At 37.8% G+C, this 11591-nt stretch overlaps 1 protein-coding gene across 1 annotated transcript; it reads left to right on the forward strand.

The window, feature by feature from the left end:
* The first annotated feature begins 313 nt into the window (after positions 1 to 313).
* LOC102848134 (C-type lectin domain family 1 member B-like) lies at positions 314 to 11591 on the forward strand. Its single transcript, XM_006903200.1, has 6 exons — positions 314 to 377; positions 961 to 1059; positions 2158 to 2283; positions 2453 to 2604; positions 3149 to 3255; positions 11444 to 11591. The coding sequence occupies exons 1-6, from the start codon at positions 314 to 316 to the stop codon at positions 11589 to 11591; spliced, it is 696 nt and encodes a 231-aa protein (XP_006903262.1).

Below are 11591 nucleotides of genomic sequence, written 5' to 3' on the forward strand. Positions count from 1 at the left end.
GATATATACGCTGGAATATCTATTTCAACATGAAGATAAGGAAGCAGGAAACCAATGCCCTATCTACTGCTTTACCGCAAGTTATTATTTTTTGCTTTTCAATTTTTTTTAAGTGGTCAAGGTCCACGTATGTCTGAAAAGGGCTTTTAGAGAGCTTCCTGGGAAAGAAACAAAGTACATGTCTCAACTCGTAGGGCTCCACCCTACCAGTTGAAGAGGATCACAGAATGATGGATATTGTAATTTCAAGTGTGGACCCTTCATTTTGCTAAGTCATTGGATTCCTGGGCCCACTGGCAGTCAAAGCAAAACCATGCAGGATGAAGACGGATATGTGACCTTAAATGTTAAAACTCGAAAGCCGCCCCCTGCCCCAGGTAAGAATACACAGAGCTAGCAATTGAAAAACTGGTAAAATAAGTCAACTGTACTATCCCTTTTTTCTACTTAGGGTAGCAAATAGCCTTTCTCCACTATCCTTCCACAGACTCAGACTAACTTGGGAGAAAAATCACATAGGAAATAAACAGGGACCATGATATTAAGGCATGCAGATTTTATTTAATTCCAGTTAACATTGAAGTCAAGGGTTTAGAAGTGACAGAGGAAAAGATGTTTGAAAACCATTTTTCAATATCCTGGTAAGTGGATGTAATTCTCTAGGAGTTGCTTATTTAAGTCAGATTTATGTGGTAGAAGAAATGAATATATAATAATAATAATAAACACATATACATGACTTAACAGCTGGTTATATTTTCAGTCAGAGGGGTCAGTCTATTGGTATGGGTCTGGATGTGTAACATGGGAATGAATTGTGCTTACTGTTGATCAATGATGGATCTGCTAGTGAAACTATTTTTATTACTTGGAAAATCCTGAGAGGCAGGGACAGAACTGACACTGCCTCATAGCCATGTCATAGTTATGAACCCTGACATGTTTATTGTATGTCCACAGTTGGTTATGCATCCTCCTCTTTGTGGCGTGTGGTGGCTCTGGTTCTTCTGATCTTGTGCATAGGAATGGTTATTGGACTCCTATTTCTGGGGATAATGTGTAAGTATTGACTCATTTACAAGAGTTTTTAGTCTGAGGAAAGGAATGCTCACAAGAATTTTTGTATCACTGAGTTTCCCAATTATCCTTATATTTGTTAAAATCATCTAGTAGCTTTCTAGATTTTTCTGGGGTTTTTTCCCTCCTGATCAAAATAACTTTTTAAGTGACTTTGTGATTAAGTGATTTATTTCCTATTAGAAGCAATTCATATTACACCTTATTAATAAATGTTGTATGAGTAGTTTGAGTTTGAATGGTTTTGGGTTTTGTTTTTTCTTTTTCATTAGGCTCATGGACGTTCAATATCACTTTACAGTAGAGTTTTTGGTTTTTTGTATACTATTTTATTTTTGCATAATATAATTAAGGATCTTTCATTCGTAGACTGTTACACCAATTTGAACATAGAATGAAATCAAAATGTATTTTTTAATTAGTGTGTATTTTTTATGTCTTTAAGAACAGAAAATATCAAAGGTATTCATTTCTGTTAACACTGTTAGAAAGTTACACTCAACAAAACATCAAAAGTTACTTTTTAAGTGTGTTATTTGATCTTGGAAATGTCTTGTGGTTATTTCCCCTCAAATAGTTCGCTTACCCTATTAGATAATTCCTTAGTACTAATTTTTCTTTGTTCTTTAATATTTTTGAAATATTCTCTTTGCCTTTATCCCTTTGCAAGAATCATTTATTCCTGTACCAACAAATATTCAGAGTAACGATTCTATCAATATGAAAATACATTGATAATATCTTCACAACATGCTTAAGACTGATTGTTGTTGTTGTTGAGTACAGTAGAGTCAGAACCGGCCCACTGTTGACTCTCATACAGGTCTTCAGAGGCACAGCAAGAGATTGCCTGTCCTCCCTGGAGCAGCTAATGGCCTTCAACCACATACCTTTGGGTTGCAATGCAGCTTCTTGCCACCCACTAGGCCTACTTTTTTTCTCCCAATTGTTCTTTCTTTTCTTTCTTATTATTAATGGATAGTTTGTTTTGGAACATTAATTAAAATGTAGTCATATAATTAATTAGAAGGTCCAATCAAACCCTATTGTATATTGTCTTTTCCTCATCTTTACATTTAGCTGTCAGGCAGCAAAATCTCTCACAAGTTGAGAATGAAACTCCCACAGAATCTCTACAACAGTCAGCAAATCGCATTTGCCAAGAATTAATACAACTCTCTGAAGAAATAAAGCAAGGTGTTTTTGGTAAGTGTGGTTTGGTAAACTCTAGACATCCTCTAACTTCAGGGGTTGGTTTGGTTTGTGTTTATCTTTTTTGTGATGGTATTTTAAGGAACCTTGAGAGCTGAAGAAAACAATAAAAGTGTAAGATTAGCATAGAATGTAAAGTGTTCCATCTTTGATCTCTCCTAAGGCCATAAATGCAGCCCCTGTGAGAAAAATTGGAGATACTATGGAAATTGTTGCTATGGATTCTTTAAGCAGAACTTAACTTGGGAAGAGGGCAAGCAGTACTGCAGGGAAAGGAATGCAACTCTTCTGAAGATCACCAGCAAGAATATTCTGGTAAGGAGGTCCTTACAACCATATGTTTTGGAGAAAATCACAAATGTACCATTTTACATTTCCTTCCCCCCCCCTATTTTTCCTATGTCTTTCAGTTTGTCCTAAAAACAACAGTCTAAAAATATTATCAAGCTCAGTAAAAACTGACAGAATTTGAGAGATGAAATACAAGAAATCTTGAGTTTTTGTCTTTGCAGCAAATAATTTAACTTCTCTCAGTTCCCTTGCCCATTTTTACTTGTTCAGAAACAAAAATTGAAAGTATGGAAACAAATATGATTTGAAAATATAAAATGATGCATCCATGTTCTACCAATTGGCGGTCAGTTTTTCATTCTGTGGTGGCTTCTGTATTGATATGACTCTGGAAGTAATGCCATTGGTATTTCAAACGTTGTTGTGACACTTTGAAAGCTATGCCACCAATATTTCAACTAGAAGCAGGGTCACCGATGACCATCTCTTTCCACAGATGTAGTCAATTTGATTTTCACAAAAGCTTTGAAGGCATCCTAACTATTATATTAATTTGTATTTATGATAGAAATATCTCAAACACAGGACTAGTCTAATTCGATGGATTGGATTATCCCGCCAGAATTTAAATGGAGTCTGGATGTGGGAAGATGGCACAGTTTTCTCCAAAAATAAGTAAGTTGTTGAGTACTCAAAATTTTGTTGTTCTTGGGTTTGAGTCAGCTGTTTCTCCTAACAACCCAGTGCACAACAGATCTGAACCTTACTTTATCCTTCACTATCCTCACTGTTCTGTTATGTTCAAGTCCATTGTGGTGGTCACTGTGTCAATCATCCAACTTGTGGAGGGTCTTCCTTTCTTTATTTGGCCCAGCACTTTTCTCTCTCCAAGGACTGATGTCCCCTGAGAAAATGCCCAAAACAACTCTAGCCTATAAAGAATACTCTGGTTGGACATTCAGAAAAGAAGGCAGTATTGTTGTTGTTGTTATGTGCCATAGAGTCATTTGTGACTGACTCATAGCGACCCTATGTAGAAGAGCCCTAAACACCATTCTATCCTGTGCCAACCTCACTGTCTCAAACACATTCATTCCTCCCACTCCACTCACAGAATCAGTCCATCTCTTCGAGGGTCTTCTTCTCCTGTACCGTCCCTCTACTCTCCCAAACATGATGTCCTTCTCCAAGGACCAGTCCCTCCTTGCAACATGCCCAAAGTATGTCAGATGAAGCTTCAAAATCCTTGACTCCAGGAAACATTCTGGCTTCACCCTCTCCAGGACAAACCTGTTTGTTTTCCTAGCAGTCCATGGTGTATTCAACACCCTTCTCCAGCACCACAACTCAAAGACATTAATTCTTTTCCTATCATCCCTATTCACTGCGCAACTCTCTGATGCATAGCACGTAATTGCAAAGACTATAGCTTGGATCAGGCACACCTTAGTCTCCAGCCTGATGTCATTGCACTTCAGTACTCTTGAGAGGTCCCTCACAATTGACTTTCCCAATGCAATCGTCTCCTGATTTCTGGCATACAAGGAAGTCCAGTGAATACACTATCATTTAAATATATGCACCAACAACCAGAGCCAAAGAAGAGGAAATGGAAGATTTTTACCAACTTTTGCAGTCAGAAGTTGATCAAACATGCAATCAAGATGCATTAATAATAATGGGAGACTGGAATGCAAAAGTTGGGGACAGGGAAGAAGGATCAGTAGCTGGAAAACATGGGCTCTGTGAGAGAAATGTGGTTGGAGATAGAATGATAGAGTTTTGCACATTCAATGATTTATTCATTGCAAATACCTTTTATAAGAAACATAAATGCAGGCTATACACATGGATTTCATCTGATGGTATGCATAGGAATCAAATAGATTACATTTGTGGAAAGATTCATTGGAGAGGCTCAACATCAGCAGTGAAAACCAGGCAGGGTGCTGATTGTGGAACAGACCACCAACTACTCATATGTAAATTCAAGCTGAAGTTGAGGAAAATTAAATCAAGTCCACGGGAACCAAGATTTGACCTTAAGTCTGTCCACTCGAATTTCAAAACCATCTCAGGAACAGGTTTGAGACCTTGAGCACCAATGAGCATAGACCAAATGAGCTCTGGGAGGATATCAAGAAAATTGTCCATGAAGAATACAAAAGATCATTACAAAGGCTAAAGAAGTAGAAAAGACCAAGATGGATGTCAGATGAGACTATGAGTATTGCATTAGAGCGCCAAGAAGCCAAAGCTAAAGGGAGAAACCAAGAAATCAAAGACCTGAACAGAAAATTTCAAAAGGCAGCTCGGGACGATAAAGCAAGATACTATAATGAAATGAATGTACAGAGAGCTGGAGTCAGAAAATCAAAAGGGCGGGACTCGCTCAGGTTTCTTAAACTGAAGGAGTTAAAAAACAAATTCAAGACATGGGTGGAAATACTTAAGTATAGTTTGGGTAGAATGTTGAATGATCCAGTATACAAAGAAGATGGAAGGAGTACACAAAGTCATTGTATCAGAGGACCTGACACAGAGGAATTTAATGAAATAACATATGAGCAAGAACCTGTGGTGATAAAGGAGGAAGTTCAAGTTGCTATGAAGGAACTGGCAAGAAACAAGGCTCCAGGAGTTGACTGCGTACCAATTGATTTATTTCAACAGACAGACACTGCCCTGGATGTGTTTACAAGGTTGTGTCAGGAAATCTGGAGGACAGCAAGCTGACCAACTGACTGGAAGAGATCAATATTTGTTCCCATTCCAAAGAAAGGTGACCCAACAGAGTGTAGAAATTATCAAACAATATCATTGATATCACATGCAAGCAAGATTCTGCTGAAAATTATCCAAAAACATTTGGAACAATATGTCAACAGAGAACTGCCAGATGTGCAGCCTGGATTTAGAAGAGGTCGCGGTACTAGGGATATTATAGCTAATGTAAGATGGATCTTGGCAGAAAGCAAAGAATACCAGAAGAATGTCTATCTGTGCTTCATTGACTATGCAAAGGCTTTTGACTGTGTGGATCACAACAAGCTGTGGCTGACACTGAGAAGAATGGGAATCCCAGACATTTGATTGTGCTAATGTGAAACCTATACTTGGACCAAAGGTAGTCATCAGAACAGAGCAAGGAGACACTACATGGTTCAAAATCAAGAAGGGGGTCCGCCAGGGATGTATTCTGTCTCCATACCTTTTCAATCTGTATGCAGAACAGATCAGATCATCTGAGACTCTGGGCTGATGAGGAGAAATGTGGCATCAGGATTGGTGGAAGAATCATCAACAACCTGCGTTATGCAGATGACACAACCCTGCTTGCTGAAACTGAGGAGGACCTGAAGTGCTTGCTGCAGAGTGTCAAGGACTGCAGTCTTCAATATGGATTGAAGGTCAATATCAACAAAACAAAGATTCTTACCACTGGGCCAATTGGCAGCACCAGTATGGATGGTGAAGAGATTGAGATAGTTAACAGTTCTGGTTTGCTTGGCTCCACAGTCAACACTCTTGGTAACAGCAACCAGGATATCAGGAGACAAATTGCATTGGGAAAGGAACTGGTAGCAATGCTAATTTCTGCCATCCCCTTCTCCTTTGAGCACAGGTTACTTTTAAATTGAACACTACTCTATATCTTCTTCTTTGTTTTTATGCAATGTCATCAGTGGCTCATAGCTGACTTTCTAGTGGGTTTTCAGAGGCTATGAATGGCATAGGAGGAATTGTTCATCTTTCTCCCATGGAGCAGTTGGTGGATTTTAATTGCATGCTTTTGGATTGACCACATAACTCCTTAATATCTAGACCACCGGAGTTCATTACTGTGTCTTATAAAGACAGCACTGTGTTATTCACATCCTACTTCTAACAAGAGAGTACTGGCAAGAAAGCAAACCTACATTCCACACACTCCCATCTTTGCTTTATCTAAACTACAATACATAGAGTCTCCTTATCCTTTACCATCTATTCTGCCCTCAAATTTATAATTGGAGAATTTAATAATTTTATTTTTTCTTTTATATTACTATTTCCACATAGCGTGTGACTCAAAATTTTTACATTGTTAGCCCTTTCAACTTTTCAATACAATTTAATTATTATTCTATTCTAGATACCTTCAAGTATCAAGCATGAGACACCATTCTACTAGACGCAATCTAGCTCGAGAGGCCAATTGCATTAAAAAAAGCAAAACAAAAATACAATAACAACAAAATAAAAAACTACTGGCATCAATCTGGAGCAGATTGCCTTCCTCATTTTTCTCTGGAGGAACAGTTGGTTAGCTTAAATGACCAACATTTCTGTTCACACAATTGTGTTAAATTCACAGTAATTAAATATCTTCCAATGAATAGAAACTTTATCAGCTTTTCTTTACTGAGATTTTAATGAAAGTTTGCAAAGAACTTGGGTTTCCATTCATTCACTGTTGCTCATGTTCCTCCATGCCCGCCCTTACTCTCAGTTCACTTTTTTCTTTGGAAAAAAGTTCTTTCATTGTTATACAATCCACTCTCACCCTCACCCCACCCCGCCCAAGTCTACTTTTAAGGCTGTAAATGGCAAAGAAGCAAAATGCCTTTCTTACATCTTTGGAACTTTTGGTAGATACAAGTCACGAGAGATGCTCGCCTTTTAGTTGACACAGTAACTCAATATGGACTACACCACCAGAATTGCTTAATATGGCTTGCCAGACTCATTCTCATCAATTAATCTTTCATATTGAAACAGCAAATATCTCTCAAATTTAAACATAAGTTGATATAAAAACATACAAATCTGATGATGTTGTTGTTGTTGTTGTTGTGTGTTGCAAAGAAGGACCAGTCCTTGGAGAAAGACTTTATTCTATAAGATGAGACCCTCTGTGAAATGGATTGATTCAGTGACTGGAGTAATGAGGGTAGGTGTGTCAGAGACCGTGAGATTGACACAGGATAGAGCAGGGTTTATGGCTGTTGTACATAGGGTCACTATGAGCCACAGGTGACTTGAAAGCACATAACAACAAAAACAACAAATCACATGTAAATAAAATCTCGCTAATTATTGTAAAAGCAGCAATAACATGAAAGCATAAGCACTAGAAATTAAAATTGGATTCAAAAAAGGCTTTTGAGCAGGAGTTATTAATCACTGCTAAAGTCAGATTGATCTTTGTTTACAAGCAGAGGATGCCAAAAAGATATTTACTTGTGTTTTATCAACTATGAAAAGGAATTTAACTGTGTAGATCAAAACAAGTTATGGATGTGAAATCTTTTTGTAGAACAAGAAGCAGTTCTCTTAATGGACAAGAGGACAATGTATATGGTTTAAAATCAAGAGAGCTGTACATCAAGATTATATCCTTCCTCCATACTTACTCAATTTGTACACTAAACAAATTCTTCAAAAAGTTGGACTATATGAAGAAGAATATGGCATCAGGATTGGAGGGAAACTCACTCAGTGACAATTTCCATTATGAAGATGACTCAAGCTTACTTGTAGAAAGTGAAAAAAAAAAGACTTGAAATATTTGCTATATAGGTTAAGGACTATAGATTACATCTCAACATCAAGAAAACAAAATCCTCACCACTGAACCAATAGGCAAGGCCATGATAAATGGAGAAAAGGTTAAAGTTGTCAACAATTTCACCTTACTTGGATCAACATCCATGGCAGCAGCGATCAAAAAATCAAAAGACATGTTGTTGTTGTTTTCTTGTTATGTGCCGTCGAGTCGCCTGCGACTCATAGCGACCCTATGTACAACAGCCCTAAACTCCGCTCTGTCCTGTGCCAATCGCACTGTCTCTGACACTCTCAACCCAATTATCCCAGTTGCTGAATCAATCCACCTCATAGAGGGCGTTCCTCTCCTGCGCTGTCCCTCCACCCTCCCAGGCATGATGTCCCTCTCCAAGGACCGGTCTCTCCTCACAACATGTCCAAAGTATGTTAGACGGAGCCTCAGAATCCTTGCCTCCAAGGAGCCACCCGGTTTAACCCTCTCCAGGACAAATCTGTTTGTTTTCCTAGCAGTCCATGGTATTCTCAGTACTCTTCTCCAGCACCACAGCTCAAAGGCATCACTTCTCCTTCTGTCCTCCTAGGTCATTGTCCAACTCTCTGATGCATAACAGGTGATTGCGAAGACCATGGCCTGTATTAGATGCACCTTAGTCTCCAAAGAGATACCATTGCTCTTCAGCACTTTGGAGAGGTCCCTAACAGCAGACTTTCCCATGGCAATGCGCCTTTTAATTTTCTGGCTGCTGGTGCCAAGACTGTTGACTATGGAGCCAAGCAAACGAAAGCTGTGTACAATCTCAATCTCTTCACCATCCATGCTGATGCTGCCAATTGGTTCAGTGGTGAGAATCTTTGTCTTCTTGACATTGAGCCTCAATCCATAATGCAGGCTGCAGTCCTTGACATGTTACACTTGGAAATATGTTGTCAAGGACCTTTCCAATGAACTAAAGGACAAAGATGGCAATTTAAAGACTAAATGTGTCTGGTCTAAGCCATATTCTTTTTAATTGTTTCCTATGCAGCTGCTCTACAGGAGAAGGATGAGCAATCTCCTGTGCAATTAACTGCCTTTGAAAACACACTTCAGCTATGAATTGATTCTGACTCTACAATACACAACAACCACAACAATGCATCTGATAGTTGAACAATGAGTAAGGGTGACAGAAAATTGATGCCTTTATATTGTAATGTTGTATCCTAGGGACTGACAAAATAACAATATTAAAAAAAAACACAAACAAAAAAAAAAACAAACACCAACCTGTCTTGAAGGAAGTGCTGCCACAGTGCTCTTTAGACACAAGGATGGCAAAACTTTGTCTCACATACTTTGAGCATGTTGTCAGGGAAGTCTAATTCTTGTGAAGAGGTGTCTTGCTGAGAAAGATAGTGGATCAGTGAAAGAGAAGACCCTTAACAAAATGGATTGACTGTAGCAATAAACTTGATGTCACAAAAATTCTGAGGATAGTTTAGGTTATGGCAAGGTTCTAATGTACTGTTTATAGGGTTACTATGAGTTTTGGCCAACTTGAAAGCACAGACAACGACAGCATCACTTATTACCTCATTGACAATATTATAAACAATCGAACTTCCTTCTATTTTTCAACAATTTAGTCTTGCTTTATTATTTTAGGGTTCTTTGCCTACAGAACTCCATAACAGCTCCCTTTGTCCCTCAGCCTCTGTTTAAATAACCATCATGTCCTTAGTGAGTACAGTGCTAATTATTCTAAATTAACCTTCCTGGTAGCCACTCAAGGAATTCTGGTGAGGCCATTTTAATTATTTTGTAGCTAACCAAGAGTTTGGCCCATAAGTCACTCTAGAAGAGAAAGATGTTGCATTCTGTTTCCATAAAGATTATAGATTTGAAAACCCTAAGAGGCAGTTCTGTTCTATTCTGACTTAAAGAGTTTTCTTCCACTTATTAATAATGAGTTGGATTTAAGGGTTTTGAGGTTTGGTTTAGTAACTCCAATGTTGATCTATCCTTTCATGTTGTGGCTTCTTTATCAGTCTTGAAAAGTCCCTGATTTTATTTTATCTGTTTATATGTTTAGTTCTTATCAACATCACACACCACACTATAATTCAATGGGATTAATTATATTAGAGATTATAAATATGGTACAGTATAGGATATGGCTTAGATCTGTTGCTCATAGAGTCAGTATCTGTTGTACTCAACTCAAAGGCATGTACCAACAAAAGTAACTATAATATAAGCTCACCAAAAGGAAGACCCTCTCTTTGTTTACCCCTAGGAAGTATCCCACAGATACTGAAAAATAAATTAATATGCTTGGAGGCTTATGTGTGAAGCGGTTAGATTCTGGAAGGTGGGTTCACTTGTTTCTGTGAGGGTAGGTGTTATTTTCATTCAAAATTTGGTGTGAACTGATTTGATTTGCCTAGTTTAGCTAACAGTTAGCTGTGAGCTGGAAGCCTTTTGTTTAGAGTCAATCCAGGACCTGGTGGACAGCTCTGGTATTTAAAAGACAATTGGTGCTAATTTTATTTGGGATGCATATTCTTCTAATGGTAGAGTACTGGTCTGTCAATTTGCTGTACTGACTAACTCAGAGTTGCTTTGATGCTGAATGCTGTGTCACAATAGTGTGAACGGTTACCCACCATGGACAGTGTTTGGTGAAGCTTCCAGATTGAGACAATCTTAGAAGTAGGAGTGGCATCCACTTCCTAAACAACATGCCTCTAGAAACTCTATGAATTCATAGATAGTTATAGAACAGGGTTCAGGTCTTTTTTTCCTAGGGTTGCTGAGTCATTACTTGACTCAAGAGCCCTTAACAAAATACACATATAGATCTTGACCTTTTACAGTAAACAATATAGTAAGAAATGTAGACAAAGTAGCATCCAATTACACTATAAATGCAATCTTATACTACCCTACAGCAAAAATGTTAAAAATGTTTATAAATATTTAACCAATTCATTTTTAAATATTACTCTTTTTCAGGCAAAATTGAAGCCTGATCTCGATAAAAACTTCATTCATCATTTAAGAGCCACATCCATCTCTTACTTCTGATTACTACTGATCCTAGAGTTTATTTGCTACTTAGTCTTATTGCTTAATAAATGCTATTGAGATTCTTTTAAGTGCATATCTTAGGGTCCTAAGCATGTGGTAATATTTCCAGTAGTGTGTATTTTGCTTAATCTTTGCTCCTCATTGCTTCCATTTTCTGCTACAAATTTCTACACATAAGTTTGTTGACTTACCTTGAAAATTATTTGATTTTCAAATATATTCATTCTAATTTTCTATTTACAGGTTTGAGCTTTTTGGAGATGGAACAGAAAATAAGAACTGTGCTTATTTTCTTAATGGAAGAATCTACTCTTCCCTTTGTACAGAGAAACGTTTTCTAATGTGTGAGCGGAAAGCTGGAATGGTAGATATGAACAAATTAATTCAATAG

This window comes from Elephantulus edwardii, unplaced genomic scaffold, assembly GCF_000299155.1.
Source record: "Elephantulus edwardii isolate Elephantulus edwardi_28Jun2011 unplaced genomic scaffold, EleEdw1.0 scaffold00533, whole genome shotgun sequence".
Classification (NCBI taxonomy): Eukaryota; Metazoa; Chordata; class Mammalia; order Macroscelidea; family Macroscelididae; genus Elephantulus; species Elephantulus edwardii.